Source organism: Phaethon aethereus (genome assembly GCF_964289735.1).
Source record: "Phaethon aethereus genome assembly, chromosome: 11".
In the NCBI taxonomy this organism is placed as follows: Eukaryota; Metazoa; Chordata; class Aves; order Phaethontiformes; family Phaethontidae; genus Phaethon; species Phaethon aethereus.
The window spans coordinates 22,004,504-22,031,795 of NC_138587.1; the positions used below are offsets into that span (position 1 = coordinate 22,004,504).

Here is a 27,292-nt window from a genome sequence, read left to right on the forward strand (position 1 = left end):
TTAAGGTTCGCCGATATCAATAAACTCTTTCTCTGGCGGAGGACCACCTCGGTACCAGCTGCAAGTGCCATCGCTTCTCTTGATACAGGCGTAGTGCTTGGCTTGGTGCCCATATAGCTTTCTTTCAATCAGCCAGTCTGTCCAGAGGCACTCGTTTGGTGCGGTGATTGAACAGGGCACCATGTAGCAGGTAGTAATCTAAATGTGAAATAGTACATTGATTCAGTATATTGCAGGTTTCTTTAAATTGTATTTACTCTGAAATAACAAAATCCATGGTGTATAAGGGAACAGTTCCCATCAGTGAAAACTGCTGGTGCCCGTGAGGTAGGCGTCACCATTAGACACTGTTTTGTTCTGTACTTACTTTGCAGCCACAGCCCATTTGATATCTCTGATTAAGACTCTTCTTTTGAGACAAGGATAAATCATCCCATGGTTCAATGTAGTTGCATAGATGGATGAGGACTTTACCATCGCTCAAAATTTGGCCTACAGCACAGAAAATAAGAAAAATAAGGCAAGCAAATAAAACTCTGTTCTGAATTGCAAGAATATCTGGAGTTTTTAACTAATTGCCCCAAATTAGTCATACTTCGTGCTTTTTTTCAAGGACTGTAATTGTAACTGAGAGAACTGTTCTGTTGATTGCAAGCTGAATAAATGTTGAAGATTAAGAAGGATGTTTTTCAAAAGATGCTGATAATCTGCCAGCAAGGGATGGATGCAAATGCAGTAGTAGTTAAACTAGATTTCAGGACTCTTTAGAAAAATCTCTAATTGCTTCGAACCCCAAATCTGCACACATGTAGGCATGTGTTGTCTCATTAAATGTGTTTGCATTCCTGGGAAAATTAATACAGCTGGTTTTAAATAATAACGGCATACTTCCTATTTAATAATCAGATAGTTACTGACTTTGACTTCCTTTGAAACTGCTTTAAGATCTTCAGGTGGATGGAAAACGTGTAAGATCACAGTATAATTACAGCTTTACTCAGTTCGTACACTTCATTGTGTTTGTATTATTTAGTACATAAATATATTATTTTTTAACAAGGGTTGGCATATTTTTGCAAAGTCAATCTGAGCAGTTACTTCTGGTTTTATAGGTACATTAGTTTTGTTATATTTTACCTGTCAAAAGATACTGTTTTTTGTTGTTAGCTTCTAGTTTCACTCCACAGAGTGATGAATCAAAAGGGGTGTAGACATACTGGACGTCCTTGAGCTTTTCAAATCCTTTAAACATCTGAAAATTACCAGAAACAGAAAGTCAGTAGTGGAAAACAAACATGAAAAAACAGTTGCAAACAACAGCTGAAAGAAGTATATGGTGCATCTCTTCAAAAAAGGCTCTGAAGTCTGAGCTTATATGAGAAAATACCAACAATTAGACACCTTCTCTACTCTAAATGAAATGCGTCCATTATTTTTAGAGGGAAATTATGTCTTCATAATTATGTCTTCATTAGGTTTTAAAATGTGCTTTTTCAATGTTTTTAATGGATCTTTAAAGCTTTCTCTTCAAGTTATATTCTACTAGCCTCTTCCATTTAAGGGGTTATGCAGACACAACATTCATCTCCAACAAGGTGCTGCAGCAATGAAAGATGCAGAAATTTCTCAATATATTAATACAGGAAATTTTATCTTGATCAGTTTGATGGTGTGTGTCTTCAAGGACATGAAACATGCTAAGAAACTGAGCATTGTTCTTCTATTGCGTCATTAAAGCAAGCTCGTTTTCCACATCCAGCGTTTTGCCCAATGCAACCCTCTCAAATAACTGCTGGAAAATGAGATCCAGCTCGTAGAATTTACAGGCTGCAGCTCCAAACCAGACAGGTTCAGAATCAAAGCCTGTGCAGTGTTCAGAGGGACTGCTCCTTGACTCGCATTTCCGACTATGAAAATAATTCTTAAAGTAAGCCGTCGCAGGATCAAAACAGATGTAGTTGTGTCCAAATGGGAGAAGGAACCATAAGATGCTAATGAACCTCAGAATGCCTGTCATCACATAATATGACATAACTGAATATTATGTCAGTTCTTCGGGGGCCCCGTTTGGTGACGTCATGCTGCGTGTTGACAGCTGTGGCCAATTGCAAGGCTGACAGCTCCCAAGGGCAGGCTCTCCCAGTTGCAGCTGGCGTCACTGGAAAATGTGTTCGTGTTGCGTTCTCTCGGGAGATTTAAATAGTACAGGGCACTAGAAAAGACACTGTAATATGTTGTTTTTTCTGAAGCCTTATTTATGGAATAAAAAAAGCCAAAGTTGTTGTCATTGGGTTCTGATCCAAGAATATTAGATGTGAATTTGAAATACTTAGTAGAAGAAACAAACACACCAAACCCGTATCCTGTGCAAAGCAGCAGTGAAAATAATAGAAAATGTTTATAATGGCAATTGAAAATGTGTCAAATTTTACTACACAAAAGTAGTCCTGTATGTCAGTCCTCCTTAGTCGGGGTGTGGGTCCCAGACGCAGACGCCTGGTGCGTAGTACCTACGTCAACTGTGCAGGTATCCTCGGCCCCGAGTTCCCTCCACATTCAGAAACCTGTGTTTGGGCTACAACGTATAGCAGGGTACAACTCTTCTTTTAAAATCTCAGCACTTGATCTAAAGTAACTTAAAAGGCATTATGCAAACACAAATTGATTTAACTATATATTAAAAAAAAAAAAAATATCCATGGCAACTTATAACGGAGATCTAGTTAGTATTTAATTGAGTTTGGTGTTTGTTTTGTTGGGATATCGTTGGTTGGTTGGTTGCGGGTTTTTTGCAATTACAGTCTGACCTATCTCAGGTTTTGACCTAGATACTTGTTAAAACATTTCTTAAGATTTTAATCTTCTGTTTAATTCAGTATATCGTATTTGATCTTCTCAATCGTATCCTTTCATCTCCTAAAAGTGCGGATGCTTTCTCTGCAAGGGGGTAGGGTGGCTTGGTTCGACTCTGCATTGTGGCATGGTCCATGTACATTTGAGGTTCTGGTAGGACTTTCTGGAGGTAGGAAAAAAGGGTGAGGGATTGAGAGAATAGAGAGATGTGAGCCTGATACTGGACTCTATGTTGATACTGTCCCTGCCTTTCTGAGGTCTATAACTGAGGCCCGTACATGGCTATTGCTTTAAGATTTTTGAATACTTTTTTTAAGACTATCTGTATTACTTTCAGTGTCTCAGGCAGTTCCTGTTATAATAGTTGTGTTCTTTTTTTTTTTTCTTCACTAAGCCTTTTCAACTATATCATGGCTTATTTTCTTAGGTTTATGTAGTGATTAATATCTAGCTTTAAAACTGCGTGCATCGCTGTGTTAAGCTTAAATACCTCCTCTTATTCCCATTTTGTGAGGAGACCCCACCGCATCGTAAAAGAAGTCTGATTCTTTCAGTGCATTTCCGTCCGTGCGGCTTGAGCAGAAAATACTTAGCAATTTTGCTTTTACCGGTTTAATTTGGTAGAATAGATTGATTTTGCGTATGACAGTAATATCTTGGGCTTTACTTTATTACTCGGATAATAGAAGACAGTGTGTCACGAAAGCTAATGGCACTGTTTTAAAATTTAGGTGGCTCCTCAGAGTAAGTATGGTAACCACGTCAGTAACAATAACATTATGAAGGCAAATATTCAATTGCGTATAAATTACATATTTTCTTCTCCCTTTAGTATAAAGCTGTAAATATTGAAAAAAATAAAATGACGATAATTGAAAAAATATGTGGCTTCTTAACATGCCAACCTATGTATGTAAAATGAATAAATCCCATCGTTATTCTTTTTTATATTTCTGAAAATGAATAACAAAATAATGTTTCTGTCCAAAAATACCAAAGTTTTAATGCTAAGCTTAATGCACTGGATTTAAAATAACAGAAATACAATTTTTGCAAGAGGAGTAGCATAACATGCTAATGTTACATGTCAAACAGCCCAGAGAGTAACGTGAAAGAGAAACAACAGCATTTTGCTGAATTTACAGTTGCAGTAAAACGTAACCTCCATAGGTTCTGTGTTTCTTTTCCAAGAGGGGCGAAGAATTGCTGAGGGAAGTACAAATATGTGTGTGGCTTAAAAAGTATTCACCGAAACTAATGCTGAGTTGATAATCATGTTTTAGCTTGGTAGATCTTACGGCGCAGAAGACGGTCAGAGAGTCTGTTCTTACTTTCTGTGTTACATAAAGTGAATTCTTAGCCTGTCCCCCCGGTCCTGTAAATGTTGATGCGCAGGGCTGGCCAGAAGCACGTGATCGGAGCCATCTGACGTTAAAAGGACCACCTCATTTATCAGAACTGCAGGGCATCCCGTTCACAGGCTGAGGAACCCATCCGTCAGCACTCGAGAGAAGACAGACTGTAATAGCGGAAAGAGAATATTCCACCGTTTGACATACACTGTTGATTTAAATTCTTTTAAATGTTACCATCTGAGAGAAAAGGTAAGAAATAGTGTTACCGAGTTATTGCTATGGTCAACGAAGTTCGGAGTTATTCAGGAAACTGGGATACGCAAATGAGGTCGCTGATCCGTGAGGGTCACGGTTTGAAGATCCCTGACAAGCTATTCCTGTGATGTTACTAGTCCGTCTGTGAAACGTCCCGCGCCGTTGAGGTGGCCAAATCTGGCCGATTGTATACAACATTATATTATTTTAATTGATTGTTTTACACTTACCAAATGTTTACAAGCGTGAGCTATATAAAATTCCTCACTCTCCTTACTTTTGTAACTTGATGCGGGCTTTACAGCGTTATGCATAACGCTTTTCTGTGAAACATTTGTTCATTTAAAAGTGAGTATTTCTCAGTAATTTTTCAGTATACCCAGTCCTGTCTAATTTTCACTCGTATGCCCACTGTCAATGATATGTTTAGAATACAACAGGTTACATCACCCTCCGTCAGCTCCTGTACGATTTACCAGGCACAGGCAAAGTTGCCTCTGTGGCTTTATTCCAGTGCCACGCTGAATTTACTAGCCATCTCACAAAAGATTTGCAGTTTCCAGGCTCTCCTGTTCGCTTGCCCACTCTGTATCGCAGAGCTTTCAAACAAAAATCCTTCTGTTGGGTTCATTAGAGACGCTGAGCAGGGTCCCAACGCGGCTGAGCAGCCTGCGTGCCCGGGTGTGAGCAGCAGCTCCTGCCTCTTCTTAACTCCCTTCTGGCCAGAAGTCGGAGTTTGTAGGGTGGGGCTGTTCTGACCCATTTGTCTTCAGTCTAACTTGTGTGTCGTGATGTAGAGCATCTTCTATTAGAAAATAACTCTCTCTGGTTTGTCCAGCCCTAGCTGACCGGCCTTCTGAAGCCTAGTGGAATTAAATGAAGATCTCTTACTGATGCCTGAGTGTTGAGTAGGCCCCCGCTTAGGGAAATTTGGGAGAAACTCCAAAGCAGCTCCAATTTACGAATGCATTTCAGAGATGACAGTGTGCCCTTACTGAAGAACAGGATTATAGAAAATAGTAGCGGACTAGACTTCTCATTCTTCTTTTTTTGTGCTGAAGTAGAAGATGGTTTGCGTTTCTATAAGGTTATTCTATTTCGGTTGCAGGATAGCAACAGAAAATTGAAGTGCTAATGGGAGGAAAGAGAATTTCTCTGGTATTTATATACTGATTTCTGTAAAGAAATATTTGAAAATATCCTTAATAATTTAAGAAGACAGAAGGTGGCACATGGTGAAGAGTTTGGGCATTTGTTTTAGCAAGGTGAAAAGAATTGTCTTGTTGAAACTGCTATAAAACTTTAACAGGAGTCATGTGGGATACCATGCTTGTGAATATTTTGAGGTCTTCTTGCTTACCACCTCCTGTGAGATGATCTACTGATACAATTTGAAGGACAGAATGTTTTTGAAAGCAGATAGTCATTCACAATGGTCCGCTTAAGTGTTCCCAGTAAACGTAATCATACAAATTAATATGAATAATACAAGATAAAATTCAAGGAAAAGAGATAAAACCACCCAGAAAACTTAAAACAAACAAACAAAACCAACCAACCAAAAAGCCCCACCAACGCGTGCTAATACTTTTTCACTGAAAGAGACTACCCATTTTTTGTGTGTTCCAGAAGCGGGTAGATCATGATCTTTTTTTGTATCAGTGAGAGTTTGATGGTGGGTTGAATGGGATCAAGATACGTCGTCTTAAAGTACTTTAATGAATATGTCTCCTTATCGGAGCTGAACAAATACTAGAAAAATGCTGTGAGATTCTGAATGACTGTGTTTTTTGGTGCTCCAACTTTGTGTTTGCTTTCCTAGCAACATTCATTAGTAACGGAGTTTTGTTTGTGTGAGTTATCAGGGAAGGACTCCTGTTTCTGCAAATACCCCTGCTCACTTCTGAACAAAGGTCCTTGCTCTTTCAGCTGGAAGTGCTTTCCTCTGTTTATGAAGTTTGCATCATCCAGTCAGAGCGTTGCAATATCATAATGCAACATCCCCATTCGTAGATCAACATATGTTTTCATAGTCTTCATACAGCAATGATGACAAAAATTGTCATCAAAATATATTTTAGCAAGTAACTCACGAATGTCAGAACAGCTAGCTTTTTTTTGCCCTTTTTTTTTTTTTTATCCCTACTGTGATTTATCCTGTGTAGTTCACCTCGGCCTAACCATGGAGGCAGACAGAGCCTGTTCCAGCTTAAAGCATTTCTGGGCTAAACTGTAGTCATGTGCATAGGTTATCAGCATTAAACTTTAAAATAGCTAAGTGATGCCATGTACCTTTATTTGTTTGATTTCATACCGGATCATTTTGTGAGTGTCAAGTGGATCATCACTGGCAGGAACCACCTTTTCGCTGGATATTTTTGCTCGAATCACTGTAATAAGAGAAAAAGATTTAAATGCAAATAAGCATATGCCTAATTTTACAAGTGATAGTGAAAATTATACTGATAGATTTTAGCATTGTTTTTACACTTTAGCTAGAAGTAGATTTTTTAGTCTTGTTACTGTAAGCACACTAACTTGAGTTAAATTCCTGAAAATAAAAATAAGTGGGCTGCCTATGATATAAATCTGAATTTCCACGGATCTGGAAATCTAAATTAAGTTACCACTCAGTTTTGAAGAAACTCTCCATCAAAATCTTTGGAAGACTTGAATCCCATAAAATTTTATAAAATGCCCATCATTATAATCAGTGCGCAAAGGAAAGGGACACTTCTGTCGATGACAGAAGAACTGTTGATCAGTTAAATGGACTTGAAGTTTACACTCTGAAAGACCATGCCAGGGAAGATGAAAGCATCAATTTAATGCATGAAGTCATAAGACTAGGAGAGAATAGTCTTCCATTCACTTTTCTGAGACTATAGATTTTAGCATTTTTCTTAACATAACGTGTTATTGGTTGTGTTAACCTGTATATAATAATTACTTCCTCTTTTGACGCGTTTTATTTATTCCCTATTCTTTAAACAAGGAAAGTGTGAGATTTTATGAAAGAAGAAATGGTTTGTTTTCCTTTATGTTTGTTTGAGACATCTTTTTTGTTCATACTGCTTAAGGTATACCAGGACTGTTAGGCACAGCGAATAACAGGTTTCTAAGAATATGGTATATGGCCAAAAGTCTCTGGGGGCTTCTACCCCTGAAACGTGTTCGGCGTCCTGTTATCGCTCAGTTCTGGCTGGCCGCTACTGCAGCTTCTCCGCAGATGTAGTGCTTGTTAGAACAAACAATCTGTATCTGCCTGGAGAGGTAGTGGCTGGAGCAATCAACAGTCGAAGCCCACTTCAGCTCTAAGTCCAATTTGCAATTGGGCAGAGATGGATCTGTGCAAGGACATCTGCGTTTTTGGGTGGGAATAGTTGGATTTGCTCTCTCTGGCACAGGTACGCCCCTTTATGCAGGTATGATAGAGACCGGAAAGTATTCGTCAGCGTGAGGGCGAGTCTCAGACACTTTCTTTTTTGTTCTTCTATTTTTCATGATGAAAGGAACCGTTCTATCAGAATTAGTGTGAAACAGGCATGATGTTTCATAAAATAAGGTAGGTTGGACGGAGCCTCTGGAGGTCTAGGGGAACCGCTTGCTCAAGTTGACTCAGGACGCTCAGGGCTGTGTCCGGCCGAGTTTTGAGCATCTCCAAGGATGGAGATTCTGCAGCCTCCCTCAGCCACTGTCCCAGGCTTTGACCACTGTCACACTGAAATCCTCATACTTCCTCTTCACTGAAAAAAAATCAAGCTGATGCAGAGTAAAATCTTTTGGCATCAAAATCATGCTTTTCCCTCAAAAAAATTCCTTTGATAGCTTGACCTCTAAACAACCTATCTAAAGAAAAGGAATGAGAAACCCAGATTGTCGTTTTCCTTACAGCCAAATGGAGGGCAGTCCCATCTAATAGTGGGCAATTCTCGTTTCCTTACTTATTAGCAAACTAGATGGAATAATCAACACGATGCAGATGCCTACAGCTTCAAAGCTTGAGTCCTCTATCTTTTGGCACAGTGCTCCCTGCTCCCAAGCCATTTGAATTCCTTGAAAGGAGCATTTTAGGCTTAGGGGTTGGATTGGAAGAACTCTTTTGAGTATGAATGGCAAATTCCTAATTTCAAATGGAAAGTGGCAGCATCTCTTTAATTATCTGCAGACGTGTTATGTTCCCACAGTACTTCTCAAGTGCTTTGATCTAATTCGAGATAAAAGGTGGTGTGGATTGTGTGTACTGCACTGCTGGAAAGGTCAAATTAGAATCATGTTGTTTCGTTTGGCGTTGCTTTCCTTTGCTTCGTTACTTCCTAAAAAAACGGTTTTCTCATTAAAGAGTTCATTCAGTATAGAAGGTACGAGGTGGGACAACGGTTAGGAGCTAGCTCCATTATTTTCTTAATACCATAACATGGCTTATATGCAGCAAATCTTATCCTGCCTGCTCAATGAAAACATTTGTAGGAAAATTAAATCTACTTTCGCCTGGTGTTTAATGTTGAAACATTACTCATTTTCATATTTTTCTTCAATTCTGTTTGTTAGCATCTGAGAGGAACATTACAGGTCAGTGATAGCTCAGAGGGTCTCCGTGGAGTTGTATAAGGCTGAAAGTATAACATTTTGGGGTTTGTCATTAAGAGATCTTTTTCTGGCTGTGTAGAAGAAAATGAGAACTGTTTTTATGTCGTGTGTGTTTCATTCATTTGTTTGTTTAAGAGAAAGCTTCCAGATGGCAAAGGAAGACCAATTTGAGATTTTTTTTTTTTTTAAACAAGAAAGTTTTATTGTTACAGGATGTCTAAATCTTTAGTTATTTGGGTTCTCCTTTTCTGTTCTCCTGAAACCAGGTTCAAATGCACACAGATCTTTTGGGCCTTTGTTTTTCTTTTTTCTACGCTGTAATGTTTTTTTTCCGTCAATGTCGTCTAGCTGTCTCCTAAAACCTCTTATTCATGTGGTTGCTTCTGTTTTTAACCACAAGCACTTCCTGACTTAGCATTCCTGGGCCTGGCCATCTCCCTCTCTTCACTCGTGGTTCCGAGGGTGGTTATAACTTAGGATTCCTCCGAGTCTGCACTTCTTTTCAAGAAACGGTTTCACGTATACCATGGCCGGCTTGGCTTCTCCTCTGTTTGACTGAGAACAACCTCGCGTAATAATGTCATTTTATCTGTCAGACAGTTATTGGCTCCTTATGAGGAATTTGCACGTATGGAATACATGTGCATAGCCCTCATATTCTAATGCCAAAAATGCAGCCTGCCTCAGACTCGTTCTGCATTAAAAATACATAGCGTCTTTCAAAGGACATTCACCCTAATATTTCACTAGCGGGACGCAGCATTTCCACAGAACTCGTGTTTCGTAGCTCGGGGTACTTTTATAAAACGTAAGCTTCCGTGCCCGCTTTGCGGCCGCCGCTTGTCTCGGGCAGCTGAGCTGACGGAAGCCGTGCGGGGGGCAGGTAGAGCCCCAGACCGGGAGCCACCCGGCAGCCGCTGGCTCCCGCGGTTGTGCGGCGTCCGTAGCGTGAAGCCGCCGCCTCTCCGAGCGACCGCCGCTCCACGACGTCGCGCGGCTGGGGGACGGCGTTCTGTGCGCTGGGCCAGCCTGGCTGTTGCACGGTCCTTATTACAGATGGGCAAAGAAAACTTATTCTTTCTCTCCTGAATGACGATAAACCTCTCCCGACCATGTCTACGTCAGGAAAAGGTAATTTTGAACGGGGTAAAGGGCAGAACTTAGGTAGAATAACATCAGATATATTTGTGTTTATGTAGGCAGGGGAAGAGTGTTGGGTTTTATACAATACAAAAGTGTTTATATACAATAAGGGTAGAAAGGTATTAACCACATCTTTCCCAAAGTTGTGTGGTTTCTCGCTGAAATCAGCTACACTGACTGTTTACCCGTAAATAAACTGTGCCATCACCTTGTGTATTAGAGGTTTTTATGATCGTGAGGAGCTACTTATACTACGGGCTTTCATACAAGAAATTCACTGCCATTAGATTAATTTCACCAGACTAAAGTGACATATGCAATGACGTATGACCATCTTTTCCACAGGAGAGGAGACGCAAAGAATTTGAGCGGGATACTGAAGGCCCCATACCAAGTCATAGATACAGACGGAGTCAGAGTAAAGTAAATCCTTGCACTTTGTCCACTGACACTCGTATGTGCTCTAAAAGTAGTGTCTTTTTAGACTCTGAGCTATTTCTAAGGCATTAACAAAGGGAGAACTGTTTAGTGAAGTATTACTCACATTAGTATTACAATTAGTATTATTAAGTAATATATTCTTCATGGTACTGTATATAGTATTATTGTACTTATACAAATTTTAAGGTGATGCTATTTAGCCTTTTTCCTTAACTTGTTGGTCACAGTACTATTGCTTGAAGACAGGCGACTTTACTCAACAAAAGTAATCAATTTCATTACTCCTTCAAAAAGGAAAACAAAGTGGAGTTTACTCTCTGGGTGAACTTTATTATGCTAAGAAATAGGAGGTAAGGAAGAAGGTAAAAACTGATGAATAAATGAGATCTTTTTTCCCCAGAATCTGTTAAATATCGGCAACTATATAATGAAAAATACTTAATAAAATATTTAAGATATTACTGGACATTAGAACAAGAAACCATAGATGCTTATGTGCATTCTGATTTTAAATATATAAACCTAAAAATAAACAAAAAATAAGTAAAAATAAAAACATTGCTAAGAAGAGTATAAATTTTAAAGATGGACAGATAGGGAGGCGGACACCTGGAGCTTTAAAAATCTCTTTTGTCATCTCTTTGGATGATAAACACTCAAGCTACACTCTGAACAAAATTGTCAAGTCTGTTAAGATCACAGTACTATGAGAAATACAGACTACTATTAAACTGTTGTTTTATTTAAGTTGGGTTTAGTTCAGCGTTTTTGTTTTTGTGGTATGATTTCTATCAGAAGAAAAATATTTCACTGTCTTCTAGAATTAAAAGAGATTTATAGATTATTATCATGATGGATGCATCCAGTCTGAAATATTGGCTGCACTGGAGTTTTCATCGTATCAGTGATAAACTGTGTAGCACCTATGATTCGTAAATGAATATATTTTTGGCTAGGGAGTTGCAGCTTAAAGCAAAACTCCGTAGTTAGCGAGCTCCAGTCCTTCAGCAGTAGGTAAGTTGATGAATAGAAGGGCAAGGTTGTCTAGACTGGGATTCCTTTAGCTGCTTTGTGTAAAACTAAGGGCTGTATCCTGTCCCGTAGCCAGGATTCTGAGGTCTGTGAACAAGGAAGCGTGGCTCTGCATGCAGAGGAAGCCAGGTTACCGGGACTCTGCCAGCCGTTTGTATCCCTGTCTGTGCTGGGATTTATCTCCCTTCACGCACCTCTGAGGCCACTCACAGATTTTAGAAATAGTGTCTCCGTCGTTGACACTGCAGCAAAAATAGGCAGCTGCCTAAACTGCAAATGAAATGATTCCCCTCCATCCTTTCTGCTGAATATTCTTGCTGTGTGGGGTAGGCTAGCCCTCAGGACGAAAATAAGAGCGGTGAGTCCTGACATGTCCAGATAATGAGATCCTGTTTTAGATTTGAGATCAGAACTAGGAGTAGCAACATCTTTCACATAGGCATCTCGAGGAGGAGCCTGTGTGGCCTCCAGGTCACTCAGACTAAGTTTACAGACTATGGCATAGCTATATGAATAGAATTTAATCTTAATCACTTTTAAGCAGTATTTCCCTCAGGAAATCAGGAAAGTTTATTTTATATCATACAAGTTCATAATCAGAATCAGCTTTGCTACGAAAACCTTCAAATGAGACTTAAGCTACATTGACAGAAAAAGAAAGATGTAAGTTACTAAAACGTTAGGAACAAGGTTGCGATAATGACTCACGTAGGTCTTGTTTTTCTCGTATTTTATTGCCTGAGTTTAGCCCTTTCATTTAATTACCTAAAATATGAGGAGTGATTTTTGAGCAGTTATTTCTACCTGTCTCTTCAATGTCTGACGCTTCAGTCGAGCTGTTACCAGATGCTGTTGCTCTTACAGGGACAAGGAGTAAGTGGCACAAGGAGAGGGATCTAAATAAAAGTGTATCGTTGTTATGTGGATAGGCTGAGGTTGGCATCCCAGATATTTATGGGAACAGATAGAAGAAGGCATCCAAATGTGCAAAACAGGAAAAAAAAGTGTTTTTCTGAAATTGCGTGTCACTCAGAGTATGCAGTATGAGATAAAGCAGAACTATGGACACATAAGGTGTATGCACATAATTTTGAAAGCCTCTATATACAAATGAACTTTTATATATAAAAATGTTTCCTTTCACCAGAATAAAACCATTCACGTACACAATATGCAGCTGTTTCTACTCACCCTTCTACTGTAAGATTACTTAAAACTTCTGTCTTTTGGAACTTTTTCCCCTCTTCGGGGTGCAGTAGCTTAAACTTGGTCCATAAATGTCTCCAATTCCTGGAAGATCACACTCCGAATATGAGAAATACAGTGACAACTGTAGGAGCCCCGACCGCAGACACCCTGAGTTTATTCAGAACTTGGTGTTTCAAATCAAAAAGTCTTTGTGTCCAAAAGTCTTTTTCATTTTGACGGGGGGGGGTGGGACGGGGACTGAGGGTTTGTTTTGTTGTTGTTGGGTTGGGGTTTTTTTTTAAGCAAAAGTCTACATATAGACTCTTTTTTCTCAAAAGAGATTAATGAAAGAGGTTTGCTCTTCTGGATTTTGCCTCATTGCAAACACTTTTGTCAGCTCCAACTCTATTTTGTACATCCAAAGGACGTAAATACCGCTACTACCGAAATTGCCGCAATTCTTACTCAGTTGCCTCTGGTCCTGCACTGAGCAGGTCTGTTGTTCTGATCCGAGGCCACTGAAAACATGGCTGGAAGATGACAGTGGCTCTAGTGCACCTTGGGTGTATATGCTCACTGAAAGCATTCATTCAAAGAACATTCGGGAAAATAGAGTCCAGGTTGTTTGTTTGAAGCTATGAAGGTCAAGTTCCAAGGTCTAGTGATATAAAATAATTTTATAGTAAACCAGGAAACAACTGGAACGGATCTGGGCTGTGGAGGGCATATAGGGCTGCGATGTGAAATGCCTCGTTCTCTTCCTGTGAGGATATGCTTGTGTTACTTCCAGGCGTATACTTTTTCCTCCATTCCGAGATGTCCGTTTGTCGTTCTGAATAGCGGAGAGGGGAAGGTTTTTTTACATCTGTAAAACTGTATTTATACTCTTTTGTATTTATGCTCTTTTTGTAACCCTCACTGTGAAACGGGGGTTATCCTCCTACGTAGTTGGGTGTATCAAAATAGAAATTCGTAGTCAATCTGCGTTTTACCTCATAGTAATCCTTACTGGTGTTAATACAACTTTGCACCATCTGATAAAGATAAGCCTGTCTGTTTTTAAGAACGTAGACTCCTCGTTTAAATTAACTATAAAAGGCTTTCTTAATTTAATATGCTTTAATTTATTTTGCAGTATCGTAAGGGAAGCTTCCGGAATTGATGCATTAACTAATCAATGACATAATACTGATGGCTTTCATTTGACTATTGGGATAAACTACTTTGAAACAACTCGAGCCTGCAGTGCAGTGTTGGTAGTGCCACAGGTTACGTTGCAGCCAGAACAAAACTCAGCCAAGAGTTGCCTGTCAACACCCAGCTGCAACCAAAGGATAGGCGATTCCCTTCAGGACTAAGGACTGAAAGGGTTTTATTAACAGCCTGTCGCTCTTCCTCCATTAGTGATCTATACAAGTGCTAAAATATTTTGTATTCTAAGGGGAGAGCGGGGGCAAATCTGGTAATGAGATTTTCAGCAGTGCCCATCTTCAGCTTTGGAGGCGAGTTAACTCAGCGGGTTCAGTACGAGACTGGCGAGGAGAGGAAGCTTGAAATCACAGAAGGGGCTGTAATTCACTCCTCCTTATAACCAAAGAGCTGCTCCAGGTGGAATTTCTATGTTCAGAGTAGTCTGGCCAGCATCTACCATTGCAGGTCGGATTTGCTTCCAGTCAGGCATCTGTCTGTAACTGGCCAAGAATTTACATGTTCACATCTAAATGTGAATAACCAGAAAGCAAACTAACTAGAAGATGGCAAGCAGAACTGGCCTCATCTACTATCTAATTCACCTAAACTCAATTTATGGTAAAATAATGCTAGGAGTCCGAGACGAAGTCTGAAGATAGGGTATAGACATGCCATTTCATTTACCTTCCTTGTGTCTAGGTGCCGTAGATACTATACCCAGGATATTATGGTCCAGTCTTACGAACTCTGGGCCTCCTGAGGAAGAACACTGACAAGTAGCGCTACCAACGCTGCCAGAGGAACCCGAGAACACAGTTTTGAATGCTTGGGTTCCATGAGTACAGAGATACAAAAAAATTCTTTAGATTGCAAACTAGACAGTTAACTTTTCTTGCAGAGAAAGGTTAGGAGAATAATCTTAACCTCGAAAAAGAAAAGGGATCTGCACAGAATTTGTCACAACAGACAAAAATTAATAAACCCACTTTAAAGCAATACTGCACAGGATAGAAAAGATATAGAGTAGGTAGCTTGGATAGAATTCTAAATAAAATAGTGTGTATTGGCCGCTGATTTATATTGCTTAGAAAATCTCTGAAATGTATGAGAGGTTGTAAAAATCTTACTTCAGAGCAACTGTCCCATCTGTACAGCATTACCACTTGCCCTGTGTGTCTGCCATATTTTTAACTAAATATGCTAAATTTTTCAGTTACATAATACTTGCCACATTTGCTTCTCATAAAGCTTTGAGTTTCACCAATGAAGAAAGCAAATTAACTTGCTTAAATATTCATGTAATATATATTCATATATCTGTATATGAAAAAGATTTATAATTTCTCAAAATACATATGGAAGGAAGAAAGAAGTGTTAGCAATACAAAAGGAGCATCGTAACTTTGGTTTGAACTCACAGGTATTGCTAGTGCTGCCAAAAGAAGGCCATTTGTCCAAAAGAAGGCAAGAGTTATTGATTGGTTGACATTAAAGTACTCTTCTAAAATAAGTAGTTAAATACCTAACACGTAGCTTTACATACACTCCGATATTTTTAAAGCAGATTATTTTAGAGACATAATTTTTAGGAGAATGAAGATTTTTGTTTCCTTGTTTCACTATTTCATTTGCATATGTTAGCTTCCAAAAGAATGAGCAGTAATGCAGTCTCAGTTACTTGAAATCTCTGAACAAGAGAGGTGTGAAACACGGTAGATGTGTCTGTACTCTATATAGTACAGTAGATAGTACAGTATGGCCTATACTCTATATAGGTACTTGATCATTCACATACTATTCACTTAGTAAGGGAGTACGTGTATCCACTGATATGCTCAGGAGTTGGGGAAATCTTTGCGTGTGTTACATACGTCGCTTGGAGCAGGGATCACGTCTGCTGCGCTTTAATGAAACAAAGCAGTGAGTAATAGTATCAAGTGCCAGTACCATGAGAATAATTTTATGGCTTAATGAGTTGCCCTTAGCCTGAAACGTTTAAGGCCTTTTCAAAGCAAGTCCCTTAACAGCAAATATTCTGGTTTCTCTGTTCATGCTGAAGGATTTGCCAACTGTAGTCTCATAAAAATGCGATTATTTTTCATCCTGTTCCCATTTATAATTTGCTTCATTTTTCTCTGGTCTGAGTCCAAAAAAAGGCTCTGCTAGTCCTATAACTACGTTTCACATATTTTGAGTTAAGATGACCTCAACTGCATGCAAAAGGTCTGTACTCCACGTTTTCAAAAACTACTCTACTTTTTAGTCCTTCACTTATTTGGTTTTCAACTTGGAGGCGTGTAAATCCGTATCTTTATTTAGGGTAAGTAACCTGAGTTAAACTCATAGGCAATCTGCACTTTTGCAAATGGACTCAATTTTATTTGTGATCTTTCAGAATCTGGTTGTTACGAATTTACTAGAACACTGAAAGGGCTTCATCTTCCGTTCATTATTGTATTACTTTTTAACTTATTTAAAGCAGAATTTGGCATCTGTGTGGTTTAGGTTTCATCCTTTTAGTGCAAAATATGACTATTTCATTCTGTTCTTCTATTTTATATAGGTATATTTTCGTGGTTTACAGTGGCCATAATTCTTTCTATGTCAAGCACTTCTAGTCAGCTGGAGACCACTTCTGCCATGGGTGTCCAAATGCTTTATGATCAATTGGTTTTATTGTGGGTTTTTTAATCAAAATTTGCTGGCCACCATCATCACCTCTGAAAAATAGTTTCATAGGATCCACGTACTTTTTTCTTCTTATACAGAAGAGAATAGATCTTGCAGGGGCAGGGGGGTAGACTGGAAGTTGAGTCTAGGTACTGAGTGAAAGCTGACGCATTTTGTCAAAATTGTTCATGGAGTGTTCGTAGGGGATCAAAGGTGACTCCTAGATTCCCACAGGAGTGCTGCTGAATTCTTGACGATAATACCAGTTTGGTGATGAGCTACATAAAACAATACATTGTTTTGAGAATAAATCTGGCAAATCTTTCCAATGGCTGCTGTTGTCACAACCATACAGGGTGGGTGTTCCACACGGGTTTTGCTTTTGATGCTTACAACGTAAAGGAGACTGCAGCCATTCTTTTGCAGTGGTGATTTCTGAATTATTGTGCAAGCTTTTAATTGTTTCAGACTTCAACAGAGAGATAGGTGATTACTTCAGGGTATCTGCTGAGATGCTAGCTCATCTTTACTCTTCTGGGAGTGGAAACCTAACATTAAATGCCTGTACTTTTTTTCTCTTTTGCAAACCAAGCAAGATGCTATTGAATGATGTTTTAAACAGCTGAAAAAGAACAAATGTATTTAGCAAACAGCTCATCTGTCAACTTATCTTGCAATGAGACAGATCAGCAAACAGCAGTTTGATTTCCAAACTGTAACCCAGCTCAGATGTTTGAAGCTGTTGTAGTAGATCAAGTCTAGATATAAGCAGAATGCAGCAGCAGCAAAGGCTGGCCCAATACTGAATGAATCTGAAAAAAATCTTTTCCTCTCTGTTTGCAGGATGGTTTTCTTATCTGTAGGTCTACATGGTTAATATTTGCTCTTCCTCCGCAACTCCTAGACCCAAAGTCAATAATCTTTAGTTCAAAAGATGTTTATGCTAGTCAGGATGTAAAGGCAATTTTATTTTTCCTGCTCTGTATTTTAGTTTTCTGACATTCCATCAATAAATGCTTATAGTCATCTGTAAAATACCTGTATCGGCAGCACAGTAATTAACAGAACCACAGTTTCTGAAATCGCAGGAAGGAAAAATAGCGGAACTTAGTGGGCTATTTGGACACAAGTGTTTTGCATCTGTAACCACAGAGCTTGCTGAAGAACGTAACTGTTAACAATAGCAGGGTTTTTCCCTTTATTCTGTGGAAAGCAATGTATGGAAGAGCAGTGCCTAGTCTTGGTGGTGCTTCCAGTTGCACGAGAAAGTAAGTGTGGTGAGGTAACAGTCATATCTGTAACTGAAAAATCAAACCCTTATACTAAAGTTTTGTCACTTGGGCTAAAAGAGCTCCACAGAACTTTTTGAAGGAGAAGATTAATTTCAAGTAAGCATTAGGCCAGACCTAAATTCTACTAACCCAACGCAAAATAGGAAACAAGGAGAAAAAGGAGATAGACCTACGCGTTGGACATTGAAGGGAAAGGTCAGAAATACTTTTGAAAAGGTTTAATATGTTCGTCAATAAGGTCCCCCTACCCAATTAATATAGCCACTGCGCAAATGTTTTGGTTACACGAGACAGCCGTGAAACACCTTTCTTTTCTGCATGATAAATTAGGATATTTCATTGCTCGTTGGCATTCATGGCTTTTTATTCAGAAAAAACTGCTTCACAATATCACCGTCTTCTAAAAGCCATGAATACTTCTGAAATAGATAAAGCAGATACCAAGGATTATTTTATCACCATTTCATATGGATATTAATTTGCACTGTATTATTTTTCAATATAAACGCTTTGCAGAATTTGGTTACTCTCTTGTGTTTTATTAACACAAAACTCTGCTGGTCTGCATCCAGAATGCATTTTCATTTGAGGCTTTCAAAATGTAGGAGGCCTATATTTAAGCTCATTAGGACTCTCAGGTAGGTCAGGATTTTGTGAATCTCTGTGTGTTTTTGGCTCAGGATGCAAAAATTCCTTGTGTTGAAGGCAAGAGTTGATCGGGTTTGGCTTCCTTGTTAAACCAGAAGATCATGCGGTGGTTTTTTTTTTTTTTTAATTAGAAGAATACATTCAGTTTATGAGAGTGAGGTTTTAAAATCTAGTTTTTATAAACCTTCAAATGGAAGAGGTGAGCGTATTTTTAACAGATGTGTGGTATTCTTTTAACTTAAATATTACCTAAAAAATAGCATGATTTCCTAATGTTGTTCAAGGTCAGTTTTATTTTTCTGCACTGTTTTTACAGCTGCTACTCATGTTACCAGAAATATTTCTCTCTACTTCACAAGCCTCAAATACCACATCATTTGACTAGTAATCAACATCTGCCTAATTTCAGCTGAAGAATAACACTCTCTTTATACTCTAAAGTCTGTAGAACAACATACATAATGTTATTGTAGATTTCCATTCATAGCTGCATGCCCCTTCCTCCGTGGCGGAAGAAACCCCGTATTATTGAGCTACTTTTTAATGAGAAAGTTAGGGATTAAAGTTGGTAGATTAATAGGATTAAGAGTTTGGCAGTCTTTCATGTTCTGTGTTGCGTGTTACTTAATCTTTGTTTCTAGGCTTGCATTTTGTTTTCCCCATAGTGTGTGTAGAACATTGGTTTTGAAATCATGGGGTTTAGTTTCTTAGCACTATAAAGCATGCTTTTAAATAAAAGGAACACAGTTCTTAAATTTTCTTACCCTGCATTTTTAACATACTCAGCAATGAGAGGGTGTTATTGAGTTACTTCTAAATTAGGCAACCAGCGTTAAGTTTTCTGAGATTTCATTTTACTAGACAATACTCAGCTCTGTTGTTTTCACTAAAGCTAAATTATTTTACAGTTGTCAACTACGATCTAATTGACAAGAGTGTTGTGCTCGGTGGATTTGGCTCCTTAAAATTCTGTCCTGTTGTTCAGTTTCATGATGCCATCTCATTTTACAGCTACAACTTTTAAGCTGTTGGGAACACTGCCATGAAAAAGTTCAACAAGCAAAGGAACGGCGAGTGACTGCAATTTTCCAGCCTGAGCCCCATTTTCATGCCTAAATGGCAGCGTTCTGAAGAGCAGTAATTTACAAAAGATTGGAAGTTATTTCTTAGAGTTGCCTGATATTGGCAATGCAATTCATGTCTTGAATTCAATACTGAAAAGTCATTTAGGAAACTAACCAGACATGGAATTCTGAGTTAAGTTCCCAAAATCACAGAATCACAGAATCATTAAGGTTGGAAAAGACCTTCAAGATCATCGAGTCCAACCGTTAACCCAGCACCACCATGCCCCCTAAACCATGTCCCAAAGTGCCACATCCACACGTTTTTTGAACACTTCCAGTGATGGCGACTCCACCACCTCCCTGGGCAGCCTGTTCCAATGCTTGACCACTCTCTGTAAAGAAATTTTTCCTAATATCCAATCTAAACCTCCCCTGGCGCAACTTGAGGCCATTTCCACCCATCCTATCACTGATTACTTGGGAGAAGAGACCAACCCCCGCCTCACCACAGCCCCCTTTCAGGTAGCTGTGGAGAGCGATGAGGTCTCCCCTCAGCCTCCGCTTCTCCAGACTGAACACCCCCGGTTCCCTCAGCTGCTCCTCATCAGACTTGTGCTCCAGCCCCCTCACCAGCTTCGTTGCCCTTCTCTGGACACGCTCCAGCACCTCAACGTCCTTCTTGCAGTGAGGGGCCCAACACTGAACACAGGATTCAAGCTGCGGCCTCACCAGTGCCCAGTACAGGGACACAATCCCTGCCCTGCTCCTGCTGGCCACACTATTGCTGATACAGGCCAGGACACTGTTGGCCTTCTTGGCCACCTGGGCACACTGCCGGCTCATGTTCAGCCGGCTGTCAACCAGCACCCCCAGGTCCCTTTCCGCCGGGCTGCTCTCCAGCCACTCCTCCCCAAGCCTGTAGCGTTGCATGGGGTTGTTGTGACCCAAGTGCAGGACCTGGCGTTTGGCCTTGTTAAACCTCATACAATTGTCCTCTGCCCATCGATCCAGCCTGGCCAGATCCCTCTGCAAAATGTTTGCTTCTATCTTAAAACCTCAGGTAGATATAGGGTTCTTTGTAGATCTTACTCAGGTAATACTTCCTGCTCCCAAATGGGAAATTCAGTCTTTATCCTAGGAAGCTGCTGCACTAACATTTTGTTAAGTGTTGGCTGCCAGCGGAAGGACTCAAACTGCTATTCCCATAGCAGCACTCCAACAATTCACTGGACATGGATGTCGAGGTGCTTTATTGAACATCCAGCAAAGACAGGTACAAATACGTGTAGCTGTAAGCAGCGATAAACAGCGCAGCATCTCTGCGGTCACGGCAGTCATTTTTTGTGTTTTTGAAAGCATTTAGAAGTTTCAGGCTGCGATGCCAAGAAATTTATATGTACTGCAATTATAACTTAACTGTAGTACGCAGGCATTTGTACCAGTGATGGGCCTTTGCAGGGTTGCAGATATTTTTTCTTTAAAAGCTTCACTCCGAGTGCATTAGTAGCTACTTTAAACTAAATAACTTCCTAGGATTCATGTCGTCTAGGTTTTTTTAAATGTTATTTGAAAAGACTATTAATGTGTGTAGAAGCATGCGTAAGAGACAAGTAAGAAGAACTACTATGTGTGTCTTTTGTACTTAGAGAAGTAAAGAAACCTATCCCCTTTTGTATGACTGTCTTTGGTAAGATGTTGTACAGCCAAAACAGGTGAAAGGTGGTTTTGGTATTTCTATCATTTATGAGTTTGTTGAAATGTGAGTTAAGGGTAAAATGTCTATTTCTCAATAATTTTTGTTAATGAACTTAATATTAGTTATATAACAAAAGGTGGACGTAGGGTAGGGTATGACTTAATGATTCCTACATACCAACAGTGTTTTCTGAACACCTGTGGGACTCTGTTGAGCACAGGACCGGAATTCAGCTTATCTCAGCCGCTTGCTGAGGACGGGAGGCTGAGAGAATTGCTCCTCTTCAGCACCTCTGCATTAAACCTACCAAACATGAGTAACATTACTTTTGAGATTAGTGTAATTTCTAGCTGGTTTTAAGATGATTCACTGGTTAATACAGTTCGGGTTCTGAAAATACCGTTCTGGCAGCATGCTCTTTCAGTGGCACTAATACCGTCTCGCAACTTCTTTTGCGTAATAATTCTTGCAAGAAGCGCGCTCAGGTGCTGCGCGTTTCCTGTTGTTTGAGACAGAACTAGAACAGCAGCAGTCCAGCGTGTTATTTCTGTAATGGAATTCACGATTCTTGGAATAGAAACTCAGCTTTCATTTCAGTGTGGGACCCCTGAGAAATGGGGGTCTGCCAACAGCCTTCTGCAGTGAGGCTGTCTTGCCCGTTCCCTCAAGCAACGGCTTCAAGAGTCGGGACTTTTTATGGGACTCTGTTGAAAACCTCACGGAAGACTAAGGTCTGCTGCATCTCTGTCTTTAATGTTCTTTTGTTAGGTGGTATGGTTATGTATGAACACTATACTCCCAAACACATGAGGATTAATTGCAGCGCTGCTTAATTTTGTGTCAAAACCCCCACTGAAGGTGCTCATCAACCTAACGTGCAGGTAGTCAGTATGTGCATAATCACGCTGCTCTCAGCAAGTAGGCTTTGTGAGATTAAGAACATGGTGAGTGGGCATAACATAGCACAGTAAGAATAAAATATAAAGTCTACTTTAATTTCCCTGTTCACCTTTTCTTCCCTAACTTGGAAGAAGTACTGTCTACATTTCTAATGCATTTTCTAATGCTGATTTTTCCCATCAGGCAAAGTGACTTCCCGCTCTCTAATAATGTACAAATTAATCCATTCCAGTACAAAACTAGATATTGTAGTGCAGAGAGGCAAAATCGTGGGACACTGAGCCATGAAAGTTTTAATATGAAATTCAGTAATAAAGAAACAGCATATTGCAGCTCCCAGGGGAGCTGACTTTGAAAACTTAGTTCTGGTGTATTTAAATGAAAATGTTACGGTTATTTTTGAATGTGATTAAAATTTAATATATCATCTGGCACATCTTTACAATGCCTGATCTCAGTGATCTTATGAGATTTTAACAGGCTGAAAATGCTGCCAAGCACCAGCTGTAAAGCTTCCATCATATTTCAAAATGTGCCACTCTTCTCCAAAGCTGTAGAACTATTCTCTGAAGCTATATGATATATTTATTTGTACTTAAGATCTGTTAGTCATTTCTGTTGGAGCGTGGTGCCCAATATTCAGTAAAAATACAATTTTCGATACATGTTTCAGAAAAAACAACCAGGCAGTTTAAATCAGAAAGAATACATCTAACTTTAAAGGTAGGGTACTGGTGTTACATAGCTCAGAAATGCAAAGCATTTACGTATTTGTCCTACTGTCCAAAAAGTAACCTTACTTATGCCTCAGGGGGGAAACCACCATGAATTAACAGTGACAGACTTCAGAAAGGAATCGGTCCTCTCCACATACACCATTTCTCTCTACAGATGGTCTCAATTGATGTGAACATTGGTTTAGAATCGAGTCCAGGAAGCCTGAAGTCAGTGGCAAAAGGGAAATCGGTTCTTTCTACACTAGCTGATGAACTCAGGTGCGTCCATGGTTCTCTCTTAAAAAAATCCATTATCAGAGGAATTTTCTTGTATTGGCTTGAAACTGTGGTGCCTCGCTACTGAATTTGCAATGTTCAACAGCACATCCTCATGACTTGTCATTTCTGTGAGGAGAAAGCCTCCCGGATTCTTCCGCCGATAATTAGCCGTGCGTGGAATTGCTGGTTAAGAAACCTCCCATCTCCATTTCCAGTGAAGGGCCTCTTGAGAAGCACAGGTGGTCGTTGGGGCTTGAAGGCATCCAGCACATTTTAGGAGGGTCTCAGCACCATTTAGAAGAGCGCGAGAGGAATGTCTCTCCCTTTTTTTATGCAGGGCGTGTATCTCCATGGTGCTAGGCACTTCCTACAAACGAGGACTCGCCTCTCTCTGAAGCGAAATTTAAAACTACTAGGAAGTTCACGGAAACTGCTCAAATTTGTACAAAATCACGCCCTCTTAACGCTCCGTGGGAAGATGAACTAACAAACCCAAGGTCAGGTAAATGGCAGGACTGGCACGGCACTCACGATTTACTACCCATCATTAGTGTTCTTCCTGTGGTGTACAACCGTGTAACACCCGCAGGGCTCTTCACTCATTCCTCATCTTAGTTCGAGCCAGCACCTCGCAGGACCAGCAGCTCTCTCTTACTCTAGGTCTGCCAGCAAGCCTGTCATATCCATCAGCTTACTCAGGTTGTGTGGTAGCTGTGGATATTTAGAAAGAGCGTAAAGCCACAAAAGCCTCCTGACAGTAGAAGGCAAAGTGTGGCAGCACCAATGGTGTGAACAAGAGTAAAAGTGAAAAGAGCTTGTCCCAGACTTAATTAATTTCTCTGCCTTTTTTTTTTTTTTTTCTTTTTTCCCTTAGGTATCTCATATAAACACTAAGATTTCTGAGTGGCCTCAGACATTGGGTTAGTGGCTCAAGTAATGTCTATTAATTCAACCCCCTCCACCTCCATTTTCACTCCACCCAGGCCGCAAGTGGTCCTAAAGGAAATGGCAAATGTATATGGTGAAACTGAGAACCGAGGCAGAAACCAAAGTACCTGTAATGGTCCGTAGCTTTATGAGCAAGACTGACTGAGACTTTGTCTTGGTTTTTACTTTACTGTGGAATTTAGAGGGATGGCACGGGTTTTTTTTTAATAAGATGTGCTAGGGTTTTATTCTGCAAGGAAATATTTGAACGTGTTTGTGGGTACATAGGTCGATGAAAACTTAAAAATAACTGAAAAAATCAAATAGTCTCAGCAAATAGCTGGATTAGCGTTCAACTCCCGTGGATTTTGGTAGCTGAAGAGCTGTCCCTTTTGTCATTTATCAATATTTTGGGAGTATGCAAATGGTGAAATTGAAGTACAGATGTTCAATTTAATCTTTAATCATCATAAATCTTAAAATAATCGTGAAGTACGGTGGTGCTAACAGGAGAAGTTTGAGGCATGCTCCCCTGTGGGATGCTTACTAGCATGACCGGGGTTTCACAGTCCCTCTCAAGAAGCAGGTAGCCCTAAGGACACCGGTGCGGCTTCCAGCTGCGAGGCACAGGGCTAGTAATTCCAGGGGACGGTGCGGTGCCCAGGGCTCCAGTCTTGTGCCACCTCGTCCAGGGCAGCCCCAGCCCGCAGCCTTCTCACCTGGCCACGGCATGAAAAAGCAAAGCACCGGGGACGGAGGAGCTGTCGTCTTTGCCGGTCTGGTTAGTGGGGCTGTCTCTTACACGGGGCAGACGACTGCGCTGGTCTTCTCCAGCTCCTTTAAAGTGATTCTGCTCTGCTTATGCAAGATGTTGTGGCCAAAGCAAATCAAATAATTCATCCATAAATGCTTAGAGCAGGTTTTATATCTACATATATGCAAATGCATATGTGAAATCATGTATACTCATGTGAGTATCTACATCTCTCTATCATTTGATAATATATAGAAATGCTATATTAAATATTAAACAAAGGGATCTGTGATATAAGCATGCCTTAGCCAAAAGGTACAGTTTACTTAAATAGGAATATTTAGATAAGTGAGAGCTTGAGCATCAAGTCCAAATATAAAGTAGGTTTAATTTACCATCTTCAGTATTTAAATATAAAGTAGCATATATCTACCATCTTTAAAATGTATCTAGGAATGGAATAAAATGTAATATATCTAATAAGAATGGCCAGAGTGGCTTCCCTAAGGAAGATGGATCATGAATGAGTATTTTGAGTTGCCTCTATACTGTGAAATTGTTTATCTAGAAAAATCTCTACATTAAGTCTGTTGAAAAACTGTCACTTTCTTATGTATAGAAATGCAGCAGACTAATACAGTTAAGTGTGTACATATATAGTTAAGCTCCTGGTAGCACAACTTCTGTTTTCTTTCACACCTCAAACAACCCCAAGTTTGTAATGCCTGGTGTAGGTAACTTAATGAAAAAGATTGCTTAACACAACCAGATTAAAAACCAATTTAACTGATGGCCACAAACAGAGCTTGGAGTTTGTCATGGCTACAAAGATTTTCTGTCAGGGTATAAAAGCAATTAATCAGTATGCAGAAGGTATTGCCTGCCCCATAGAGATGCTAATTTTGTGACACTTTGGAAACTCATGTTCTACATTTACTGTTCACACTAGGTGGAAGCTAACCAGCCTTAGCTTCAGCTAATGAAATGAAAAGACTGCAAAATGCCACAATTTTTATCCCCGTGCAGTCTAATTTTGAGATCTTTAGTTTCTTTCTATAAGTTGTTTGACAGCCACGGTGCTGAGTGAGTATCAAGAAACACAGTTGTCCTGAAGACTGCAAAGTTCTCTTCATACAGAACTGCTGTAGCCAGTTCATCTGCAGAAGTAAAGGGCCTATCGGTTTTCTGCTGAAATATTTTTGGAAAATGACAAAAAAACCCCAACAACCAAATAAAGAAAAAAAGTATAGCAGAAAAAAAATATAGCAGAAAAAAGATCAAGTGTTTCAACAAGTTATCACCGGGGACTTTTATTTTGGTGTTTTTTTTTTTTTTTTCCCCAAAGAGCTATGAAAAATACCTATATGCAAAGTTTACACATAGCAGACGTATTTAGGTAGAGCATTCTAATAGAGATGCTGTTAACAGGAGCCGTTTGAAAGTTCAGGTGTACTTCCCTGCTTACTCTAAGTCGGGACCTAATACAGAAGCAGTTCCCATTAAAAAGAAAAAAGACACCAAATAATACAGCAATCCCCCCCCCCCCCCGCCCTCTCCTTAAAAGGGACCCCCGCAGCCGTTCTAACCGCTGGGGTGAACACACTCCTCCGGCCGCAGGAGCGTGGCCGCTGCCCCCCCGCCCGCGGTCGCAGCGCGGCGTCGCCCCGACTCACCCAAAGCGGCGTCGCAGAGCAGCTGCTGCGGGTGCGCGGGGGCGCAGCTGCACGCCTCCGCCCGCTCCGCCGCGCGCGGGCTCAGCAGCACGAGCGCCGAGAGCAGCAGGGTGCGCGGTGCGGGGCTCATGGTGCCTCCCGCGCGGCCGGGTCTCAGCTCCGAACCTCCCACCGGCTGGCTGAGCGCCTCGGCGTGCGGCTCAAGGGCAGCAGCCGCGGAGGGTTGCGGAAAGCCCTCTGATGCTCTGCTTATGTTAACCGACTTCTGGTTTCCCTGACACGGGACCCTCTTATTTATGGCCCTGCCGCCAGCTCCTAACCCCGCCTTCCGTGGAGGAACAAGCACATCATTGGAGAAAGTTACTGTACCGGAGGAGAGGTTACCTTAGTAAGCGCTGCAGTGTTGCTGTTATGAGTCAGTAGGACTATTAATAATCAAAAGCCTTTACAAAAACATCTTTTACAAGTATCCGAAGCCGATTTTATGATCCTCAGCAGGAGGTTTTCTCTTTTTCTAGTAGTTTTCCTTCCAGTTCGAATTTAAAAACTAGCTCTGCTACCTTCTCTATTTTGGTCAAGTAAACAAAGCTGTCCTTTTTTAAGCTCTGTTTTCATTTGCAGT

General features: G+C 40.3%; 1 protein-coding gene across 1 annotated transcript; it reads right to left on the minus strand.

The window, feature by feature from the left end:
• Window positions 1-27,040, minus strand: TIMP4 (TIMP metallopeptidase inhibitor 4; the record flags this gene model as incomplete). Its single annotated transcript, XM_082004754.1, has 5 exons — window positions 26,671-27,040; window positions 6,756-6,853; window positions 1,138-1,252; window positions 368-492; window positions 1-198 (listed from the first exon to the last, which is right to left on the minus strand). Exons 1-5 carry the CDS (start codon window positions 26,798-26,800, stop codon window positions 1-3), a joined length of 666 nt encoding a protein of 221 aa, XP_081860880.1. The 5' UTR covers window positions 26,801-27,040.
• Window positions 27,041-27,292: the final 252 nt, after the last annotated feature.